This window comes from Phoxinus phoxinus (genome assembly GCF_949152265.1).
Source record: "Phoxinus phoxinus genome assembly, chromosome: 17".
NCBI classification, from domain to species: domain Eukaryota; kingdom Metazoa; phylum Chordata; class Actinopteri; order Cypriniformes; family Leuciscidae; genus Phoxinus; species Phoxinus phoxinus.
Window position 1 is genome coordinate 20869365 of NC_136892.1, and position 24740 is coordinate 20894104.

Genomic DNA, 24740 nt, shown 5'->3' on the forward strand with positions numbered 1-24740 from the left:
TGGAAAGAACAATGGCAAATCAATCAAACAGATGCTTTTATGTAATGGATGAGAAGTGCTGAACAGATGCAGTACGAGAAACAACGTTTTTATGAAACTTTGTTTTTAGATTCATCTTCCAGATACACTGTACATTAAATTCAGTTCGATTACACAACGATACAATAAAAGTACAAATGTCACACAGTGACAAGCCACTGCTTCTTTTCACAGAAGTCAAAACTACATGTACAACATAAATACCTTGATGAATTAAAAGAGGGAGTATCAACTCCTTAGTATTAAAATGAGCATTTGAGGTTCACTGTATGCAAGAATAACCACATGCTTAATGACAGGCTGCTTTTAACTGCTGAGCAGTATATATTTGTCATTGTTAGCCTTTACAGCCAAAGCAGACATATCCCAGACAGCAACATATTGTCTGCCCAGATACACATGGAATCCACGCATACCAGATGTGGGCCGGATCTGGGTGGACACTATGTTGTTGTCTGGGATTGCTCCTAATTTGAAAGATGAGAACTACATAAATGAGCAGTAAACTGACAACCCCATATAGCTTGAAAAATATTCAAGGGGATGAAGAAAGATCTCTTTATAGAGCAGTTTTCTTTACCTTTACCTTTTTGTTTCAAACTTTAAATTCCTGGCCATATTATCTGTTTGCTTTCGTCTGATAAATGTCTGCATGCTTAACATCATCACACTCCCAAATAGGCCTATAAACAATCTTTGATTTGTCATATATCACTGAAAGCGAAAACCCATCAAAAAGCTAACTGTAATGAAGTCTCTTGATTTGACACATATTTCCTACTGTTGTCTGTATGTTCTCATCAAACAACATTTGTAGGCTTTTGAACTCTTGGCTATGATGCACCAACAGACTCCTGAGATTCCAGCTCACTCGACAAAAATCGGTTGGAATTGTTGCTGTATCTTCGGCTTTGATGAAATGACAATCTGAAGATAAAAAAATATATAAATTTATATTCTGCTTGGTTGGCAAAGAAGCTTGGAAAAGAAGACAAAGCAGTTCAGTGCAAAAAGAATATGCTAATGTCAGTGGACAGTGAATAAAAACAGATGATGAAAACGAGAAAAGCCAAAAATACAAATCAAAAGTAATGAAAGTAAAGACGGATCAGACCAGAACTAACCTCAGCAACAGATTTGTACATATAATAAAGAGCCTTATGGACTGGCTTTGGACATACCATTTCTAAATGTCCCTGTTATGATGTCTCGGTAACTCTTCAGGGAACAAAGTTGTTCTTGAGCTAAAATACACAGGAAACCTTAAAGGATTAGCCTAGGTCACCTCAGAAATAAAATGTCCTGATCATTTATTCACCCCCACATCATCCAAGATGTTCATGTCTTTCTTGCTTCAGTCAAAAAGATCTTTGTTTTACCTTTTATATAAAAAAAATGGAATTGACGTTTGACTTTCTTTGCAAGTTCGCTACACAGGTACATCTGCCTGTCAGGCGTGACCTTTCAACGTCATTACGTAATGCGTGGCGCAGTGCCGCGCTAGTGCAAGACGACGAGCATTTGTGGTTAAAAAGTATATTAAATGTTTATTATTTTTTTTAGAAAATGCCCGATCATTTCCCTAGATACAGTAAGACCCTTATTAATTGGCTGGGATCGTGTAGAGCCCTTTGAAGCTGCATTGAAACTGTAATTTTGACCTTCAAACTGTGGTAGGCTACCCTTGTACCCCATTGAAATCCACTATGAAGAAAAATCCTGAAATGTTTTCCTCAAAAACCTTACTTTCTTTTCGACTGAAGAAAGAAAGACATGGACATCTTCTTGGGTGATGTGGGGGTGAGTAAAGACATTTTAATTCTGAAGTGAATCCTTTAATGGGTTCAATACGTTTTAGCTGCTCTTAGATTTGTTTTAGATTTTAAAAGTAGGCTATGGTTTCCCAAAAGGATCTCCTTATGGTTTCATAAAAAATGTCAAGCCAACTAGGTGTGTCAATCAAAGAGATCCATCAAAGTTTCTCTGACGAAATTTAGACATCCATTAAAACTATTAAAAGCTTGTTGAAGACTTTTTGCACCATTATGGTGCACATCCATTAATCCCTTAAGAGAGCCAAAAAGAAAACTCTCACAATGCTTGAGTTACAGTTGCCATTTAGATGACATCTGTGACTAATTATTAATTATATAAATAAAAAAATCATCCAGAACTCCTAACAGGGGTCGATTTACCTTGATTTTTTTGTTATATATTTCGGGGAAACACATATAGGCTCTGTATATATATTTTTAATGTTATAGTCTCTTGACCAAAAATAAGTCTTGTTGATCAATAATACAGTAAAAAAGGAATGCTGTTAACTATTAATACAATTTAAAATAACTGTTTTCTATTTGAATATATTCAAAATTATTTTTTACTATTTTATATTATTAATATAATATTTTTATTATTATTATTATTATATTTTAAATATTTTAAAATAACTGATTTATGAATAGAATTTGAATTCATTTTAAAATGTAATTTATTCCTGTGATGCTAAGGCTGAATTTTTGGCATTATTACTCCAGTCTTCAGTGTCACATGATCCTTCAGAAATTATTCTAATTTTGATTTGCTGCTCAAGAAACATTTCTTATTATTATCATCAATGTTGAACATCAATGCAGCTTAAAACCATGATACAATTTTTTAAGATTCTTTGATGATGAATAGAAAGAAAAGAAAAGAAAAAAATCAGACCACAGCTAAAAGCTAAAAAGAAATGTATTTCTGGCTCTGGTTGGCGAATGTTACATCTCCTTATATTCACAGGCCTTGTGGCCTATGTGTCCCTTCCACTTTCAAGTTGTTCATACGTCTCCATTTGAATGACTGTGCTCAGTGATCAAAAAGAAACCATCATCATGGAAAAGCAGAATGTGGGACAGAAACTCTAAAACTAGCACTTGATCTGCATTATCTCACGACTACAGCAGGTTTCAGTGAACCTGAGCTCACTGCAGATCTCCCCAGGATGAAACTTTGCACTTTTTGCACATACAGACATTATCATGCATTTAAGCAGAGCACTCTACAAAAAAACTCTTCATCATGGACAGCATGAGTGTCACATCCCGTTTGTCTTGCATGAACAGAGCTCCACAAGGTTCTGTCCTCAGCATGTTGTTCATTTAACCATGATACAGCACAACAACAGCTGAAAGAATGTGTCTTGGGTTCAAGTATGCTAGGGGAGTATAGAGTGATTGACTTGTGAGTTTCACTCGAGCGAATCTTGGCTGAGGGTCGGGAGGGTAAGACTGAGGAATTCTCAGCCTGACTGTCACACAAGCCACAAACTCACTAAGTTCCTCATCACTTTCTCATCTCTCCAACCAGCGCTGCTTTACTTCCTTCTTAAAATGGGACCTTTGAGATTTGACCTCTCAGCTTATAACACAAGTCAATGCAAACTTTGGAGCGATAGTTCACACAAAAAGGAACAGTCTGTCATTAGGTACTCACCCTCATGTTCAAATGCAAATTTTTTTTCTTCATGGAAAACAATAAGACAAAATAATTCAAGTTCAAATCCAGTTTAAATAAGGACAAAAATGCACCATAAAATTCCATAAAAGTGGTCCATATGATTGCTACAATATATTTCAAGTATAATGACAGAATTTTCATCTGTTCTTTCATAGACTTTGCCAACAAAAGCACTGTATTGTCTGAATAATGTGAGACTGCTATACGCATCTAAAAATACACAACATTTCATGATTACATGGTTTGGTACAAGGTTCTACAATTCAATAAGCCTATCAATTTGAATAGAGTGCAATTTTTTTCCCTCAGTGATACATTTGCTTTGTAAATGAATCCTGATTAATTCGAAGTAAATGTGTTTGCTTATGATGCCCAAGAAAATGAGATTAACCTTGAATTTCAGAGTGAAATCTGATCAAATTATTCTTATCGAATCAACTGTTAAATATTACAATCTTCTTAACTTTTACTCATAGAATGCCTTTTAACGTTATGCAGCAGGATTGTTATTTGTCAGTTGTACACAATGTGCATACCAGGGTGGGTTATGTGTTAAAATATGAACATTGCTAAGGTCTCCAAATGCATAAAGTTCTGGGAAATTCTCAAGACATACATTGACTTTTTAAGTAATATTGCTGACGAGATGGTCAAACTTTAAGAAGTTCTGTTTAAAAATAACCCTTAAATAGTTTAGCAGTAGCACTTTGCACTAACTTTAAAGGGTTAGTTTACCCCAAAATTCCCTCAAATAAAGATATTTTTGAGGAAATCCGAGAGCTTTCTGACGAGAATACTTTTTTTGTGCAAACCCCCCCCCCCAAAAGTAATTAGTAATTAATGACAGAATTTTCATTTCTTGGTGAACTAACCCTTTAATGTCCCAAAAGGAGCAATGAACCCTTTAGGTCAACAAGCATGTCTTGAAACCTCTTTTCATGTCGTTCTCATGGGCTGTTCTATAATAAGACTGAGATTGATAAGATCAGTAATCCAGTTCAGATGAGTTTCCACTTTTATGAGCTACATTATACTCCTAATGTCCAATAATTCTCCCCATATGCCAAAACAGATTCCTACAACACAGCAGCCAGACTTTGAAAACTTTGTAAAAACTTTTGTAAAAAAAGAAAAGAAAAAGAAGCGGCCTGTCTGTCTCGAGGCTTTCTTCTTTGACTGATCTCTGTCCTCTTCTTGTTTCTATATAAGCTATCGAAAAATGAGGGTGGAGAAGAGAAGATAAAAGACAAGTGGAGAAAAAATATACTTGTATTTAGGCGGCTCACTGGAATTTTCCATTCTGATTGGTCATCTGATATTTCTGCTCTTCTAATACCGCATTCACTTTAGCAAAACCTCTAAGGAATTTTGCGGGCAAAGTAGGTCCATTGTTAATAGTGTAGCGATGCATTAAGCACTCCATACACAGAGGTACACACTCGCATACACACTCGCTATAGACACAACCCAAAGCGGAGGCGTTATAGCATTGCCAGTGGCACTGAGCGGAGTTTTGCACATTCGCACAACTGGGATTTTTGCGTGAGTTTCAACTGATGTTCAAGTTGGTCACACGAATTTGGTTTGAAAGTGACCTCTGTGTGAGCAGTGCATACCTACACTATTAACAATGGTCCTTTTCTTGCTCACTTGCTAATGTGATTGCACCTAAATTCAATCCTTATACTATTCTCAGCGTAACTAATATTTCATGTCCTCCGTTCCTCTTCTGCATCCTAATTAGCCCAGCAGGGTTTATTTTGTGATAATGACCGGCTGACTGTACATTAACTGAGTAACACTGTCCTCTATTATTTGTAGATATTGATTGGGAATCGTATATAGGCAAATTAAATCCAATAAGTAACTGCACAAACCAATTAGTGCCAGAGAAGAGGAACATCCGTTAACATCACTCAACCTTCTGCTTTTAAAGTAATTAAGTCTGAATGTAGTAATTAGTCTGTAACTGCCTGACATATAAATCACACATTTAACATTATCCCCGGTTCTTTCTTCTGCACTTCCTCATCGGTGTAAGTAATTTCATGGTTTTTAGTTTTTAATAATCTTTTTGGCATACAATAATAAGGATTCGTATCAAAGTGTGACTTGAAACTGAGCACACAAGTTTACTTTCACAGCAAACCGCATTGTTCTAACTGTGAACTTTGCTAAAGATAAAACAGGCAGTACGGGTGGTCAAAAATAAGAAAGGTCCAGGGAATGTGTACTGATATATCTAACCAAACAAACCTTCATTTTGATTTCCAAATCAAACATAACCACATCGAAGTAGTATGATCATTTAAAAAACATCCCAAACATCTGTAACCAATCAAATCATAAGAGGATACGGATTTCTTGCTAGAATCTATCAGGCTTCGAGTAATCCGTGCACATTCTGCACGGGAAAGAAATGATACAAAACTAAATATTTTCAATACTGTCATTGGAAATTACAAAAGAGGCCATACTGAAATTCTGCCCGGCCAAATCTGTTGCACTTTTATGTTTAAATAATCATCACTGACAAATTAGATCTATATGTTCACATGGACACCTGCGGTACAAACCCTCTGGACCGCCATTGACATTAAAACAAGAAAAACATAAATGTCAAAACTATTTTTTCACACGGATGCCAGGAAGACAAACCTCTGGGGCCCTGTACAAACTGCAATTGAACTTAACAGCACTTTCAAATCTAAAATGAACAACATATTAATTCTCACAATTGAGAAATGAGACAAAAAAATAAAAATGTCTTGGAAAAAGGTGAAAGGGGCCAGAAATAGAGAGCGTTAAAAAAAAATCAGCGTGACTCCCTGTCAACATTTTTTAAAACCATGGGGAAAATGATTTAAAATAGATATGCATGCAAGACCCTATCCATTAGTCTGATGATCATAGCCTGACCTGACATTAACCTGAAACAAGGATTTGGTGCAGCTGAGAGTGAAAGTGGTGCAGTTTTGACCAAACATGGAAACATCATCTTTAGCAGTGGATTATAGTGGATACCTTTCTCAAATGCTCAGTCCGAACCTCATTTAAACTTCACGAGAAACAGTACAAATAAAATGTGTTCAGGTTGCAGCTACCAGTGATTATCTAATTATTCACTCCGCTCATTTAACAGTTTTCAGAGCAACAATTCAATAATAAGTGGTCTTTAAGGCTGGATATGTTTAAAGGGATAGTTCACCCAAAAATTTAAATTCTGTCATCATTTACTCACCCTCTTGTTGTTCCAAACCTGTGTGACTTTCTTGCATGGAAAGCAAAAAGGAGATGTTTAGCAGGATGTTCAAACTCTTTTCCATAGAATTAAAGTTAATGGTGATCAAGGGTTTTCAAGTTCATCTAATATTTACATTTTTTACATTTGAATAACCAAAAATTACTTTGATATGGCAACATTGATATGGAATAAAGAAAATTTGAAAACTTTGGAAAGACATTAGGGTGAGAAAAAAAATATATTTCTGACTGTCTATGCTTGATGGTGAAAGTCAATCCAAGATTACAGCAATATTCCAGCACATTTTATGATTTGTTATATAGTCAATTAGTTTAAAACTGCAAGCTAATTAGTAATAATAACAAATAAATACCCTCTTTTAAATGGCACGGAGGTTTGCCCACCATTATTTATATACGTTGCTAAAACTGCCACTTCTGGGATCAATCTGAAAATAAAAACTGCTCCGGCAAGCAGGAAAAGCTTGTAAAGTACATTGTAAAATCAATCAGACACATTAACCCATTGCTCCTGTTAACCTACTCCTAGTGTCTGAGATTTCTTAATGGCAGAAATGAACAGTTATTCAATATTTAAGGCCTTTTCTGCAGTCAGATTCATCACAAGGCAGAGTTATCTTCAAAATGGCTGCAGTCACAGGGTGGATGCGTTTTAAAAAATGTGTTGAGACAGGTCCGTTCATCTCTGAATAAAAGCGATGTCAGGGTGCAGGGCATCATCAAATACAATTTCTCTCTTTTGAGCCATTAACCAGACCAAAATCTAATGGGACATTTTTATAGGTATAGCAATGACAACAATATCCTTAATCTAAGATAGGACCATAAAACATGTGACCACCTTCATCTCAGCTTCTATTAAAAGAAATATCAGCAAGAGAACGCTCATTCCTGAATCACACTCCTTATTAAATTGAAGAGTTGCAATAAAACATTCTCTCATATGTTTTGGTTTTATTTCTTGGCTTTGTGTTTCACATCTGTGTGGAGGATTTGATTTGACCTTGGCTGAATCTGAACGCTAAGTTCAGAGTTTGAAGTTTACCTTCAAACTTATTGTTAACATGTACATATCTTTCTGAAAAAGTTTTGGACACAGTCCTGCATTATTATTTCTTGGAAACCCACAAGCTTTTGTGGCACCTGGTTCTGAGTGAGCCAAAGGTCCAAAGTTCCTCTCACAAACGTGAAGTTCTTTCAGTCACACCGAGCGAAACGTGAGCCCGGCTGCTACTGAGCGGATTCAGAAAGCTCAACTCAAAGCCCTCCGCATGAGTAGAGAGCAGACTTAAACCGCATGGCTATAGCGCTAAGCCGTCCAAATGTTCCTCGTTTGGGAGAACGTCACATTCCAGACATACCTCCGAAACGCTTGAGGAAAAAAAAATTGTAGAATATGGAAAATATGAAAGGCTGTGATTGACAGATAAGGTTTGCTGGATGGTGGCCATTAGAGAAGTCTCTATGGAAACAGAAGCTGAGAGATATGTGTTTTCTGACACCTTTTCTGCATCGCCAATCATCAGTCTGATAATGAACAAAGTGGGAAAAATGCAGCATGAAAATACTTCATGCGGGCATCAAGGCTGTAGCTTTCAGACAAAAACCTCACTTCACTTCTCGCTCCATATTTGCTCATGTTGCACAAGGACAGATTCTGTAGCAGCCCCTCACAAAAGAGACTAAAAGAGACTCTAAATCCTTATAGTTAAAAGCACACGAAACACTAGAATAAGCAGGGATGTTAAAACAATTAAGCGAGCCCAATGTATACTATTAATTTGGATATAATATCAACAGGGGACTAAATTTTAGAGGGGATAAATCTGAGAACCAATGATGATTTTTCCTACAGAAACATCCTCTTAGATCATTTTTGACTTACTGCCTCTGGAAAACAGGAATAAACTTTTAGGTGATCAAGCATTTGAGAAAAGACATTTTTGAACAAAATGTGCTAGCTAAATATACCAGGCCATATTCAAATCAAACCTCCTTTTAGTGGTGTGTTTTGCGGCCCTTATTAATTTTAAAACATAATATTTAGACACATCTTTAATCTAGCAAACTTGTTATCATGTGACAGAAACATGTGACTTTCTACATGGGAGATAAAAAATTAAAATAAAAAAAAGTCAACGTTAAATCATCCAGGTCTATATGGTAAACATGTTATTTTGCTAATGACACTTATTAAATGAACATCAAATTAGCTATGAATTATTAAATTAACTTTTTACCCCCAAAATGGCAGATGTGGGGTAAAGTGTCAGATGCCTCGAGGTAAGCTGTCAGCGACAAATATAGTTCTGCCACCAAATGCAGGAAATACAATTAAAATATTACTATTGCTAAATATATTACAAAATGTAAACAGTTAAGTGCATTTAAATATTGTGAATATTAAACTGTTTCCTGAATAATGTACAGCAAAATAGGACTTAAAAGACCACATGACTGGGTGTCACAGATGAAGGAGACAACACAGGTAAGTGGCAGAATACAGATGTTTATTTGCAGGAATTTGCAGTCAGATAGTTTGTAGTTAACTTAGCTCGATGAGTAATAGTACTCTTGATGTCTTTCCAGGTGACTGAATGGGTAGCAGACATTGAGTCGTTGCAGACAGAAGACGGATACTGGAGACTGGAACAAGGCGAGTAGATCAGGTGAGTTGAGTAGATCAGGTACAGTAGATCAGGTGAGTTGAGTAGATCAGGTGAGTGTCCATGTGTAGACGAGACCAGACATCAATGGTGAGGAGATTGACAGCTGATATAGGGAGTGCTGATGAGTGATAACAAGGGTGACGGCTTGCAGGCGCAGGTGATTGAGGAGTGTGTGCAGCTGGTAAGCATGAAGGATACAGGGTAGTGTAGTTCTGAGGGTGACTGAGCTGGTGACTGTGACTGTACATCCCCCTCCCGGAAAGCGCGACCTCGCTCATAATGGATTCCATCCAGGGTGGTAGGATGGGCATCCTTGAGCAGGTGATAGGGATACCTCCAGGATGGCACCAGCAACCCAGGTAGGCGCTGGCAGCTCAGGAAGCCATAGAGGTTCAGGTGGATCCAGAGCCCATGACGGTGCAGGTAGTTCTGGAAGCCATGGCGGATCGGCCTTCTTGACCTTGCGAAGGAAGTCAGACTCAGCCACTATGCCCGGGGACATATAGCCTCCCAAACAAAATCTCGGAAGGAGCTATTTGTTCATGGGTTGGCGAGGATTCTGGAGCAGGATTTAGGCTGAGCTCGGGGACTGAAACGAGAACTGGGCTGAGGTTGGGGACTGGAACGGGCTCAGGAATTTCCCCCACGGGAACAGACTGATGAACTTCTCTCATGGGAACAGACTCTGTGGCTAGCACACTGGAGCTGTGTCTGAAACCGCTCCCTATCCACTATATAGTGCACTATATCGGGTGTCGGCCATTTTGTAGTGGTGTCCGAATTCTGAGTGAACGACATCATTCACTACTTTTACCCATTACCCTCTCTGAATTTGAGTGTACATTCGATGTACACTTGCTGAAGCACTATTTCCCACAATCCAATGCGAAGAGAACTGCGCGCGCATGAAAGTGCGGAGCGATCAAGTTTAAACCAGAGATTACTTTACAGCTTTCTTATTTCTGGTTTAACATTTATTTCATGCTAATTTTTTTTATAAATGTTTTTTTATTAATCATTACTTGAATAAAACATTAAAATATTGCAACAATATTATATAGATGAATTAAAAAATGTAATGAAATTATATTAATAAGATAAATTAAATAGGCCTGTATATAATTTTTTTACTTTATTTTGGCATTAACACAATTTAACTGTAAGGAAGTTTAAATTGTTGTTAATATTATTTTATAAAGTAAGTAACATGTAGGATAAAAGGAGTTTTATCACTACGTGTGACGAAGCCTTTTCTGAGACAGCTCCAGCTCTCCGATGCACAGTGTAAATGTCAGCGTCCGAATTCACTCACTTAATTTCATTCACTCCTTGCAGATATAGTGCACTCAAATGCCATACACTATATAGGGATTAGTGAATGGTTTCGGACACAGCTTGGCTGAAGACTCGGGCGTGGTGGCCATCTTGGCTGAAGACTTGGGCGCGGCGGCCATCTTGGCTTAAGACCATAGACAGTAAAAAAAAAAATGGACACAGCGACCCCATAGATTTCAACGCCAACAGAGAAAAGTGATTAGAAAAGTTAATTAGAAGCACTCACTTCCTGATGGCTGAGCATACTGCGCAGCCTCAAACTGAACTTGATGACTCAGTATAAAGTGGTCTGGTCTTCTGTCACAGATACAGAAGGAGACAACACAGGTAAGTAGCGGAATGCAGATGTTCATTTGCAGGAACAGGAAGCAAGAGTAGGAGAGTGACAATGGCGAGTATAACTGCAGTAAGATAGTTTGTAGTTAACTTAGCTGGATGAGTAAAGGTACTCTTGATGTCTTTACAGATGACTGAACGGGTAGCAAATGAGGAGGAGGAGAGTCGTTGCAGACTGAAGACAGATACCGGCGACTGGAACAATGTGATGGCGAACACAGGTGAGTGGATCAGGTGAGTAGATCAGGTGTCTATAGGTGTTTTTACATCTGCTGTGGCTGGATGTAACCGAGGCAGGAGTTGCCGCTTGCAGGCGGGGAGGAGCTGAAAATGGAGACGTGAAGTCAGACACTTTCTGCTTCCCGTAGTGACGCTGAAGTGAAATAAAATGCAATATCAAATACACAGATGTTTCAGAGACATTATCATTCAATAATTTATGTAGGCCTATTGCTTAATACAGCGTCTGTTTGTACAACGTGGGGTCTACGTTTTATATTGATAAACATAACACAATATAACATCACGACTACATGAAAAGAGGTTTTACTGTCATAAAAAACAGATTTGTGAGCATTAGTGGAACTGAAGGTTTTAGAATAAACACGAAACACATGTGATCGTTTTCATGCGGTGAATTCAGCCAATCGTGGAACAGCGGTGTCGTCATCAAAGCTCGTGCAGCCGCTCTGGAGAAGCTGTGCAGAATGAATCAGCCGACTGCTCTCAAACATAGACAGTATATAAACTGGACACAGCGACCCCATAGGTTTCAACGGAGAGAAATGAAGTCAATTAGAAGCACTCACTTCCTGATCGCAAGGCGAACTGCGCAGGCTCAAACTGAGCTTGACGACGTAGATGTGACGTGAGCAACCTGTGGGTCTTCTAGTAGCTGTGCCGAGAGAAATCTGAATCATTCCCTTCCGAATCTCGCAGAGACGGAGAGCGTGGGTGTTTGCTGTCCATGAGCTAGCAACGGGAGCAACTTTATCACTCTCTATGGGCTTCTCCCTTGACTTTATGCCTCCACGTCCTCCCGATTGCTTGCGAGCTTCTCTGCCTGTCCATACGGTAATTTTTCGACTTGTGCGACAGAGTCGCGCGGGTATGACGCAATCGTTAGCCTATTTTTACAAAAACGGCTTCTACGGGGCCATAACGTAAGATACAAGGTAATGGAGCCTTTTATACATTTTCGTGTTTCTTCAGAAATAAACAATGGACAAACGGTGTCTTTAAACGCCTCAGATGTAAAGTTATTCGCTGTCAAAGTGACGCCAAAATGAATGGGAGTCAATGGAATGCTAACAGCAGGTGGGGGTCCGCTAGCCAATGGCGGCGCCCAGGTCGGCTTCAATGTCTTTCGGAACACTGCCCCCCTGCTCTCAAACCGCTCTCACAGTCACGGTACTTTGATGGCATACGTCACAGTCACATGGCGTCGGTCCTGTCTCAAGTCGGACAAAATATCTAACCAGCATGCACTGCTTCAAGTCAGCTGCCGATCGGTCTGCGCTGCGCAGCGCTGCATGACAAGCCTTATGTGTAGACTAGACCAGACATCAATGGTGAGGAGGTTGACTGCTGATATAGGGAGTGCTGATGAGGGTGACGGCTTGCAGGTGATTGAGGAGTGTGTGCAGGTGGTGAGCATGAAGGATACTGGGAAGTGTAGTGCTGAGGGTGACTGAGCTGGTGACTGTGACACTGGGTAGGGGCTTTGCACCACACTAAAATAATAATAATAAAGAGACTACTCATGCAAACTAAACATCACTATTTGTCTAGAGCCACTTAAAAGTAATAAAATGGTGAATAATTCCTCAAAACATCATTGTAACAAAGCAAATCATAAAGATCCACCCATTATATTGGCGCATAAAACAAAGTATTTTGCTAGGACGAGACGGCAAACCACTGAGCGTAGACATTCAGAGTACTGGCCTTCAAAAATCAAAAAGGTCGAAACATCAATGAAGTAATTAATTTGCCTGGTGTGAAAAACACACAAATATAATAGAAACACACAAATAAAAGACGGGGAAATAAATAGTGGTGTATTTAAAATGCCTGTGTTGTTTTATGCAGATCATAAAATTTCAGACCGATGAATATTCCACGGTCACAACCATGTGCTTTTGTTTTGATCAAGAGCCGCAATGATGTCATCTATACTTATGCAAAACGAGCCTGTGGGTAATTGCCTTTGTAATGGCAGAGCCCGCTTAAAACAGTCTGAAACCATGAGGAGAAAAACAACTGGAAACGTGGAAAGACTTGTTGCTGAATATTCTACCAGCTCTTGTGGCTAAACGCAGCTTTTCACTTTCAAAGTTACTGAGCGTGTTCTAGCCGATTATGTCATTTTTAAGTGTCTTGTAAAAGCTGTATGGTATTAGCATGTTTCTAAATGGGTTTTATAAAAAAAAAATCAGTTTCATGATAAGGCACACAACCTAAGATTACAGTAACATTATCATTCCTAAAAATTTTATCATCTTCAACATTTTGCAGGCCAAGGATTTTGGACAAGAATTGAGGGTTGCTTGCATTTTATGATTTACGCTATGATACTTGCATTGCAAAATCATTAAAGTAATCATTATTGATGAGAAATATGGGCACATAACATTTTACTTCATACATTTTGTGGGAGGGACGATGAAACATTTTAGCTGAACTTTGGCTCAACTTATGACTTAATATTATATTTTTGTTTATCGCACATGGGGCCCTATTTTAACGCTCTGAAACACAAGTATCAAATGCGAAACGCAAGTCACTTTGTGGGCGGATCTCGGGCGCTGTTGCTATTTTACCGGCGGGATAAATGACTCGTGGCCGACGCAAATCTAAAATGCGTTGGTCTGAAGTAGCTACATTACTCATAGGTGTGGTTGTTGGCGTAACGTGCAATAAACCATTCAGAGTGTCATCTCACATTCCCTTTAAGAGCAGGCGCGCTTGTTCCATGGCGGATTGCTATTATAATGGCGGATTTGCCAGGTGCACGCAACTTACATGATGGTAAAGTTGATTTCGCAGTCTTCAGAATTTTGTTTCCTGGTTCTTGTTGGACAACCCACTTTGTCAGATGTCCTTATATACCTATAGTATGTGTCTTGCCACTATTGATCAAACAGGTTTGATCCGTCATTACTACAATTAGCCTGAATAATTTGGGTAAATGTGTAAGCTAGATTTATGCCTATTTTTTCAAATCTTCATGGACACCACAATGATTTCCCTCGTGTGGTAATATTTTTCATTGTAATTGTATGGTTTGCAAAAATGGGAACTGCTGCATCTGTGTAGATGAGAGAAGCAAAGTGTGCGCGCTGTGCACACGCTACATTATGGCCAAGCATGCGCCCTTAAAATAGCATCTGAATAGAGCGCCAGTGACTGTAGATTTTTCCTGGTCTGTGGTGGAATTGTTTTCTGAAACTGCAAAATAGCACCAGGGAAAGTTTGCGCCGGAACACGCCTCCTCTTTTCGCTGAACCGCCGGTGCGTCGGTGTACAAAGTAATTTACGCTGGGTGCAAGATAGGGCCCATAGTCTTTTAGCAAAAAGATGAAAACTTTGGCAAAATTAAATATTAGTAAAATATAATTAATCATTAGCTATGGATGCCCCATCAAAGACCCCTGCTATAGATTTCATTTTAACATCAAAAACAAAAATATACAGGTGAAACTCGAAAAATTTTAATATCGTGCAAAAGTTAATTTATTTCAGTAATTCAACTTAAAAGGTGAAACTAATATATTATATAGACTCATTACATGCAAAGTGAGATATTTCAAGCCTTTATTTGTTATCATTTTGATGATTATGGCTTACAGCTTATGAAAATTCAAAATTAGAATATTGTGAAAAGGTTTTCTTAGCTGTAAGCCATAATCATCACAATTATAACAAATAAAGGCTTGACATATCTCACTTAGCATGTAATGAGTCTGTATAATATATTAGTTTCACCTTTTAAGTTGAATTACTGAAATAAATGAACTTTTGCACGATATTCTATAATTTTTTGAGTTTCACCTGTATATAATTATCAAAAAACAAAAAGTGATCAAATGCAGTAAAGTAAAGACTGTTACAAAAACACTATTTCAAATAAATACTGGTCTCTTTTCCTTTCTCTTCATCAAAGAATCCTGAAATAAATTGCCACTGTTTTCACAAAAATACTAAGCAGCACAACTGTTGTCAAAATTAATAATAATAATAAATGTTTTTGTATTTTTTAGCAACAAATCAGCATATTAGAATGATTTCTGAAGGATCATGTGGCACTAAAGACTGGAGAAATTATGCTGAAAATTCAGCTTTGCCATCTCAGGAAAAATATAATATATTGAAATAGAAAATTGTTAATTTAAAGTGTAATAATACTCAACAATATACTGTTTTACTGTATTTGGCGAGTCTGAAACTTTTTTACAGAACCCACACTTTTAAAGGGCGTATAATGTATGTGTAAATCTCACTTTACCAACATTCTTACATTCACTTTTCATATACAACTTGATCTTTCATCTCTTTTCTCCCAGAACTAATTTCTGAAAGCTCAGAGTGGTCAAGAAGGACTAACTGTACCTGAGAGAAATGGAGGTTCCGTTGACAGACTCTGATTGCCGTCTGCTCGGACTAAAGCCCCCCTGCCGGGCATAGTGCTCATCCCAACAGCACAGGATCCTAAGGAAGGCTCTCCGAAAAGCCCGGTTCAGAAAAGCATACAGGAACGGATTCAAGCCCGAGTTGATGTAACCCAACCAGAGCCAAGCGGTCCACATCTGCCAGGGCACGCTGTAGTTAATGAAGGGATCCACCACGTTGGTAATGAAGAAGGGCGCCCAGCACAGACAGAAGCAGCCCATAATAACAGCCAGCGTCTTGGCCGCCTTGGTTTCATTCTTTATGCGACTGGAGCCTGGTTGATCGGGTTTAGGGTAAGTCGAAGAAGGGGCCGAGCCGGCCCGATGTAGAGATCCGATTCGCCGAGCATGACCCATAGCGGTGATGTAGATTCGCTGATAGGCGAGAACCATCAGCACCAGAGGCACATAGAAGGCCACAGCTGAACACACCAGGGCATAGGGTCGGTTCACCATGAACACACAAGTTGAATTGCGGGAAGAGTTAAATTTTCTTTGTTCGATCTGGGAAATTTCAATGAAAAAGTATGCATAGATATTAAAACTCTGGCTGATAACTGATCATTATTTTCATGTTATTATGGTCAATAACATACAATAACAATTCTATAATATTTTGTCTGAATAGGCCTACATAAAAAAGATTTAAATTAATAATTTGAAATGCTACATGTGAATTTAAGCATCACAACATTATAATGTACTGTATGAAAAATGGAGATTCACATGGATTCGGTGATTTGCTAAAGATTACATTCAAAAGGGTTTTTAAAGACTATAACCTTATTAGGGAGTGTTAAATACTGTAAAATGTAATTTACATTATTCATATAGAAATGAGCAGGCACAGTTGAATATCCTCAACCAGTGCATATTAAATACAAGATTGATTAGTAGGCCTACAATAAATCTAATATCGGCTCATAACCACTGACTTGTTATTTTATAGTCTTATTTCTTCTCAACTACATCCAACAAATAAAATCATACAATTTTTTTTTTATATACAACCAATTTACAAATACACTACCATTCAAAAGCTCGGTAAGATAAAACAGTAGTGGATTTAACAACAAAATTTTATATCTAATTGTAAAATGTATGTTTTTGATGTAACCTTCTCCCTTTAAATACTTTGGTCAGTTCAAGAATAAATTATGCAATTTTAAAAACGGACTGAGGTTGATCTGGGTTTCAAAGAGTAATTAGTGATACAATACAATACTTTTTTAGAGAGAGTGATTACAGTAGTCAAATTACACTGTGTAATAAGTAATTAATTACTTTACTAGTGTAACTTACCCAAAACTGTTCATAAGGTTCAAAAGCATTTATTTGAAATATGTTTTTTTTATCAATGTAAAAGTATTACATCAATGTATTAAATAAAATAATTAATTTCTTCCAAAAAATTTTTACTGACCTAAACAACTTTTGAACAGTAGTGTAATCTGTTGAATTATTATGAATTAATTGTGGTAATATATATTTTTAATTATTACTATAATTACCAAAAATATAATGGGAATTTGTCCTGTTTACAAAAACACAATATTCCTTAAAATGGTCACGCCTAAGAAGTGACATCATTTAGACCCTTTTCTACAGAATAGCTGAAGTAAATGAAATATCTCATTCCATATTTTTTTAATTGTTACACACCTTTTGTAACATTTATATTTTTGGAAAGTACCATTTCTTTAAAAAAAAAAGTTTTATAATCCAACCTAGAAAGATCTAGCGGAGAGTAATTACTTAAAGCTTATAATGCATCAGCACAACAAGAAGAATGAACCAAACTACTCCTCACTTACAAAGCTCTCGATTCCAATAGTATTCCAGCTTTGCATGATGGGAAGGAAAGAGATGAAAAAGGGGATGACCCAGCATCCAACCAACATCAGTGAGACTCTTACAGGTGTCATCTTGTTATTGTAGACCAGAGGCTGACAGCAAATCGCATAAAACCTGCCCAAGACAAAAAATTGCAAATATCTGAAGAACGATTCAATGGATGCTGTCAGTACGCTGTCTTTCGTAAACAATGCGTCCCTAGTCCCTACATACTGTACTTTGATATACTGTACCCTGATGATACTGCCGATCTTTCGCTGAAAAGCTAATGCAGTGAATTATAACTAGAAAATATGCACTTACTGGAGACCGCAGAGGCAAAGACATCATGAGTCATGGGAATCATATACGGATGGGGAAAGAACTTAGTGACACAGTGAGATAGATCAACAGCAAATTTGTTGCTCGAGGGAAAAAAAAAGATAGATAGATAGAGGCTTTGAGAGACTAAGAATGAGTCATGTTACTGCCATATGGACAAGGTGCGCTGCATAAATCACAGCTGCTCTCTTTCGGGTTAAGAGTGCTGCAGTCTTCCCAATGGGTGAACATGAGAAAATTTGCATACTGTACGTAACACAGCAAATTACACATAATTAGCTGACACGCTGACAAGCCCCTTGGAGTTAGCGTGAAGACATAAATTATGTGTTTCTTTTTTGTGCGTACGATTTTGAATGTACAGTTTACTCAAAGACACATAATAATTAGAAACTGGACAAAATATAAATTAGACATCACAATACAGGCCGGACAGCATTTCTGTATATTGTAGCACACTGTAATTTGGTGACTACCGGGCTTTGGCCTCTATGAGAAAGCCTATAAATTCCAAAATGTAGTTTAGAAAGAAAAATATTTATGGTTGTGTGTATATACTGTATCAAAATACAAATGTTTTTTAAATAGAAGAAATGTATGATCAAATCTAGCAACGAAAATTGCTATCCCAAAACTGTCTAAATTTAGACTTCTCTTCTCAATATTGCCATGGAAACACAAGCAGTTATTTGTGAAGGACATTAGCATTTTTTTATTTTGTTTTACTATATTAGCTTCATGTGCAGCACTTACCTGTCTAGTGCAATGCAGCACAGATGCAGAATAGATACAGTGGTTAGCTGCACGTCCAGTGAGGTACGGACCAAGCAGAACGTCTCTCCATAACTCCACTGACCCGTGGTCAACTCTATGGTTGCCAGGGGCATCACAACAAGGGCAACTAGAAGGTCTGCAAATGCCAGGGATACAACGAAGAAGTTGGTCTTCTTCTTCCTATGTTTAGAACAGTAGATACACACAAAAAATAAGATGAATAGACATTAGTTAACAGTACAAAATAGTGTCTGTACAGTGTACAGTTTGTCAAAAATACTAATGTTTAAGCAATTTAATGATACTTTATCATATTATGGAGCTTTTTTATGGAAGTTCTTTATATGATCATATTCAAAGTTTCTAGTTTCTAGTGTTTATTAAACAACGGCGGAGAGAGGTATGGGGAAGTTGACCAACGTAATCAAGTCTCTCAATATTTTTTCCTCTTCTGTAAAGTCATAGACATGCTTGCATTATGGATTTTATCTTTTGCTATTGGAGAAAAGGGGTGCACAATTTTTTTTTTTTTTTTGTATTTCTGTTCATCACTGTAGAAGTGACCCAACTATGATGACTTGCACTTCTGAGAACCCTAGAAATGTGAAAAGGGTCAATTATAATTTCATGTGAAAATTTAATTGCAGAAATGATTTTCCATTTTTGTCTTACTTTGCAGAAAAAAAATATAAGCATCTTTAAAATGAGATTGATTTACTTTACAAACTGCCTTAGATTTTAAGGTTTGTTTTCAGAGAACAAATTGAGGATTATTTTGTTTTACTTTTTTTCTTCTTTTTTTTCTGGTTGTAGGAAAAAACTAACTGCACAGTGGGGGTTCAAGATTCAAAATATTGTTTGTCTGAAAACAAATCCTTATATCATGTGCAGTTTTGCTTAAGTTAGCTCAAGTAAATTCACCTTGTTTTAAGGTTTTTAAAGACATTTTTAGTACAAACTCACACAATTGGTTGAGCCATTGTTGCTATGTGAGGCTGGTCAGGATTCTCAAAAAAACAAAGCAATGTTTTGAAAACAGAACCACATTTGGGGGAATCTGCTTACTTTTAGATATCTTGCATTTCAAGCCTTATTTGTACCATCAAAAATGTACATTGACACAGTACATTTAAATGTAGATATGAAGCACCATTACCTTAGCTGTCTGTCTTTACAGAGAGCCACCATCACAAGCAAATTACCAAGCACAGTCAGTATGATGATGGTCACCAGGACGATAGACAGCATTATTCTCGAAGTGTGTTTAGACATGATTGGATCCACTGCACTGTAGACAAACAATATTAATATAAGATAAATACGTATTAATCTTTGCATTAAAAATATCTGAGGTGGTTCTTACTCGTCCGCTGAGTCTGATACTGTGGCCATCACTGGTCATCCGTATGGAAGTGGTCAGATAGAGTTTGGTTCACACAAGACACTGCAGTCCCACTCCTGTGGGACAAACAAAACTGATTTGGGTTCTCACATCACAGATTCAATCATATTCTTTCAACATGAGCTTCAAAGTGAGAGCATTGAGAATAAACCATCAGCACCTTTGTAAATGAAACTGGCTTCTGCATATAACATGGGAATATGAGCCATGATGAGTCTATGACCCCCTTTTAAATATAACTTTCCCGGCACTTTACGGACTTAATAGATGTTTTTGCTGCTGGCAAACACATTTCTGATTTGATGCTGATAAAGGGGTACTTCAGTATTACTGATGGGGCTGCGGATAAAACAAAAAGGTTAGGGAAAACTGGAAAATTGAAGTCTTATTAGATTCTCAATCTCAAAACACTTCAAATATTGAAGATAGGAAAACTTCAACACAACGTACTCTATCATCGTAGGGTTAATACCCGCAGTGGCCAAATCGCACCCTGTGCCTGTGACGCTTGAGCCATAACTCAAGCAGAAGTGGAGAGAGCTCTCACAGGGTAAACACTGGAAGTGTGTGATGTATTTGACCAGCTGGGAGGCTCAAGTGGGTATTAGAGAGAAAGCTCGGACGCTTCTTTCCTGTTCTGCTGCTTTCGTTTGAGTTTCAAATGAGCCGCATGATTATAATACCCCTGTTTCAGACACACTAAACAAAATAGGCTATTCTGAACAGATAAACAGAGAGGACAGCTGATTTACACATGATGCTTTTTTTAAAGGAGAGGGTAAAAGGGTCATTCTACAAAACAGGTACCATTTGTGTCCCTGATATGTATGTGTAAAAAATTGTCAATTTAACAATTAACATGAAGGCAATTTTAAGTGAAGTGTCAATATAGAAATATGTGGAACCTCTAAAAGGACATGGTAATGTAAAAAGTATATGAGATGGGAGTAAAAATTATATTCCAACGCTTGTCTTGCAACTTTGCGTTCGTTCAAAAACGTTTTGCAATAAAACAAATTTTCTCTGGGAACTCAGTTTTGTGAGAGAACTCAAAAGCATTGCAATATCATTTTCCCTCACCATGTCACCTCATGAGCTCTGTAGAATTTTTTCTAAATTAAACAATGTTTTTATTTTTGATTAACCATTTAACAGAATATAAAAATAAAATCTGGCATTTTGTATCTCTATATTCTCATTTGTCAGTAGGGGACAATTTTAAAATGTCAACCCTTTTACCACGATTTTGCATAGTGAACAGTTGACGATTGATAAGTATACATCTTTAAAAAGATTACCTTTCTAAGAACCAACTTTGTTTCATAATCTTGAGCAAGGCTTGTCAAATTAAATTGTAAGTGTAACTGTCAACCCTGTTACCTTTCAGAAGCTATACAGTTATTAAGTCCCAAAAATGCATTTATTTAGCATAAGATATCACAATACAATTGAATTACTCTTAAACACATTATTTATTTGTTACAATGTTTCAAATCTTACTTTACTTAAAAATCATACTGGGAATGGCACCCGTTTTTTTTTTTCTTTTTTCGAATGACCCAAAAAGATAGCTGAGCTGAAGTATAAAAGCTGATGTCATGTGACACAACACTAACTTTTGCTAATCTTGTCTCATAAGATCTAAGAGCCCACTATTCCCTTCAGCTCAAGGGATTTCAAACTTGGTTAACTGTCTGAAGCATATAGATATGTCAAGATAAAGAATGTGGGACTTTGAGCTTTCCTGTTTTTATAAAAGCATTAAATAAATTAAATAAACTGGTTGGTAAAATTATAAATTAACTTCAAACTGTTTACTTAAAGGGATAGTTCACCCGAAAATTTAAATCATTTACTCATCATTTACTCACCCTCAACTTCGAAACACAAATTAAGATATTTTTTAATGAAATCTGAGCGATTTCTGTCCCTCCATAGACAGCTAAGCAACTACCACTTTGACGCTTCAAAAAGTTCATATAGAGATTGTAAAACTAATCCAAATTAATTGAGCGGTTTAGTCCAAATTTTCTGAAGAGACTCAAACGCTTTATATGATGAACATATTGAATTTAGGCTTTTATTCACATATAAACATTCATCACCTCACACATCAGTTGTGGTAAAAGGAAGCTCAAGCATTTTCGCTTGACGTGTGAGAACCAATGAGGTTCATTCTCGTGTTACACAGCAACGTTTGAACTTCCACAAGAACCAATAAGGTGCGTTCTCGTGTTACGCAGCACGTTTGAGCTTCCACAAGAACCAATGAGGTTAATTCTCGTGTTACACAGCAACGTTTGAACTTCCGCAAGAACCAATGAGGTTCATTCTCATGTTACGCAGCACGTTTGAGCTTCCGCAAGAACCAATGAGGTTAATTCTCGTGTTACACAGCAACGTTTGAGCTTCCGCAAGAACCAATGAGGTTCATTCTCGTGTTACACAGCAACATTTGAACTTCCACAAGAACCAATGAGGTTAATTCTCGTGTTACGCAGCAACGTTTGAACTTCCACAAGAACCAATGAGGTTCATTCTCGTGTTACGCAGCACGTTTGAGCTTCCACAAGAACCAATGAGGTGCGTTCTTGTGTTACGCAGCACGTTTGAGCTTCCACAAGAACCAATGAGGTTCATTCTCGTGTTACGCAGCACGTTTGAGCTTCCACAAGAACCAATGAGGTTCATTCTCGTGTTACGCAGCAACGTTTGAACTTCCGCAAGAACCAATGAGGTTCATTCTCGTGTTACGCAGCACGTTTGAGCTTCCACAAGAACCAATGAGGTTCATTCTCGTGTTACGCAGCACGTTTGAGCTTCCACAAGAACCAATGAGGTTCATTCTCGTGTTACACAGCAACGTTTGAACTTCCGCAAGAACCAATGAGGTTCATTCTCGTGTTACGCAGCACGTTTGAACTTCCGCAAGAACCAATGAGGTTCATTCTCGTGTTACGCAGCACGTTTGAGCTTCCACAAGAACCAATGAGGTTCATTCTCGTGTTACGCAGCACGTTTGAGCTTCCACAAGAACCAATGAGGTGCGTTCTTGTGTTACGCAGCAACGTTTGAACTTCCGCAAGAACCAATGAGGTTCATTCTCGTGTTACGCAGCAACGTTTGAACTTCCGAAAAAAACCAATGAGGTTCATTCTCGTGTTACGCAGCACGTTTGAGCTTCCACAAGAACCAATGAGGTTCATTCTCGTGTTACGCAGCACGTTTGAGCTACCTCAAGAACCAATGAGGTGCGTTCTTGTGTTACGCAGCAACGTTTGAACTTCCGAAAAAAAACAATGAGGTTCATTCTCGTGTTACGCAGCACGTTTGAGCTACCTCAAGAACCAATGAGGTGCGTTCTTGTGTTACGCAGCAACGTTTGAACTTCCGCAAGAACCAATGAGGGTCATTCTCGTGTTACGCAGCAACGTTTGAACTTTCGCAAGAACCAATGAATTTCATTCTCGTGTTACGCAGAGCTTCCGTTTATGTTCGCTGATCAATGTTTATATGTGAATAAAAGCCTAAATTCAATGTTCATCAAAAAGCAATCGAGTCTCTTCAGAAAATGTGGACTAAACTGCTTAATTCATATGGATTGGTTTTTTGAAGTGTCAAAGTGGTAGTTGCGTGGACTGTCAATAAAGGGATAGAAAGATCTCATATTTCATTTGTGTTCCGAAGATGAAGTTGGAAGTGAGTAATTAGTTACAGAATTTTCATTTTTGGGTGAACTAACCCTTTAGAGCTAATAAATATGTTATACTTGAAACTGCACCCTGAAGTGATGTATCACAACCTGGATGCTTAATTATTGAACAATTTACAATATAACTGAAAAACATTAACTAATATCGATGAAGTGGGCAGCTAGCTTTCAATAAAAAATAACACCTATAACTCTTGGCAAGTTATTGTCATTGTAACCTCTTGGCAATTCTCGGTTGTTAGGATTTGATTGGCTTCTCTTAAACAACACAAAACAAAACAATGTGACATAATTGACATAATGAAAAGAATATGCACTGACAAACCCTCCGATAAACAATTTTGACACCTTCCCACACAACCTCTTTTTTTATTTCACACCACCAGGAAAACATTTGAGCATTCAACACAGAGGAAAAAAGTGGCATTTGCATTAAAGGGATAAAATACAATCTGTGGTGACAAAAAACTAAAAAAACTAAACATAAGCCATAAGCCTCATAAACAAGTTATGAGAGTGACATTTTTACACAATCATAAAACCCATATGGGAGTGGCACAAATAGTGGTCTGAAACACACATTGATGATTATGTTAGCTCACTGTGATTTTGCCAAGTAAGACATGTCTTGTTGATCCTGGAACATCATTCCTGTCCGAAAATTTTGTCTTAACCCTACCCCTCAACCTAACCCTACCCATAACTTATCCCTAAAATCAGAGTGAAATATGCGAATAATAACACTGATGTAGAACCATCTAACCCTATTTGTAAGCCTAAACTTGACCTAAACTGTAAACTTGTCTCCCAAATCTGATTGGTTGATTTGAATGTTGTTCCAGGATCAACAAAGATGTTGATCCAGG

At 37.5% G+C, this 24740-nt stretch overlaps 1 protein-coding gene across 4 annotated transcripts in view; it reads right to left on the minus strand.

The window, feature by feature from the left end:
• Positions 1-20: 20 nt before the first annotated feature.
• Positions 21-24740, minus strand: part of LOC306984359 (5-hydroxytryptamine receptor 4) — a 73095-nt gene continuing 48375 nt past the window's right edge. Inside the window, exons 2-7 of one of the 4 annotated variants that reach the window (XM_079585651.1) lie at positions 20124-20218; positions 19917-20048; positions 18740-18940; positions 17626-17779; positions 15753-16315; positions 21-966 (exon numbers count right to left, since the gene is read on the minus strand). In XM_079585651.1, coding sequence (XP_079441777.1) covers positions 873-966; positions 15753-16315; positions 17626-17779; positions 18740-18940; positions 19917-20048; positions 20124-20152 — 1173 coding nt within the window. In that variant the 5' untranslated portion in view covers positions 20153-20218 and the 3' untranslated portion in view covers positions 21-872. Of the gene's footprint in view, positions 967-9295; positions 11515-15752; positions 16316-17625; positions 17780-18739; positions 18941-19916; positions 20049-20123; positions 20219-24740 lie in introns of those variants that run through there. The other 3 variants (XM_079585650.1, XM_079585652.1, XM_079585649.1) reach the window with 3 other exon arrangements.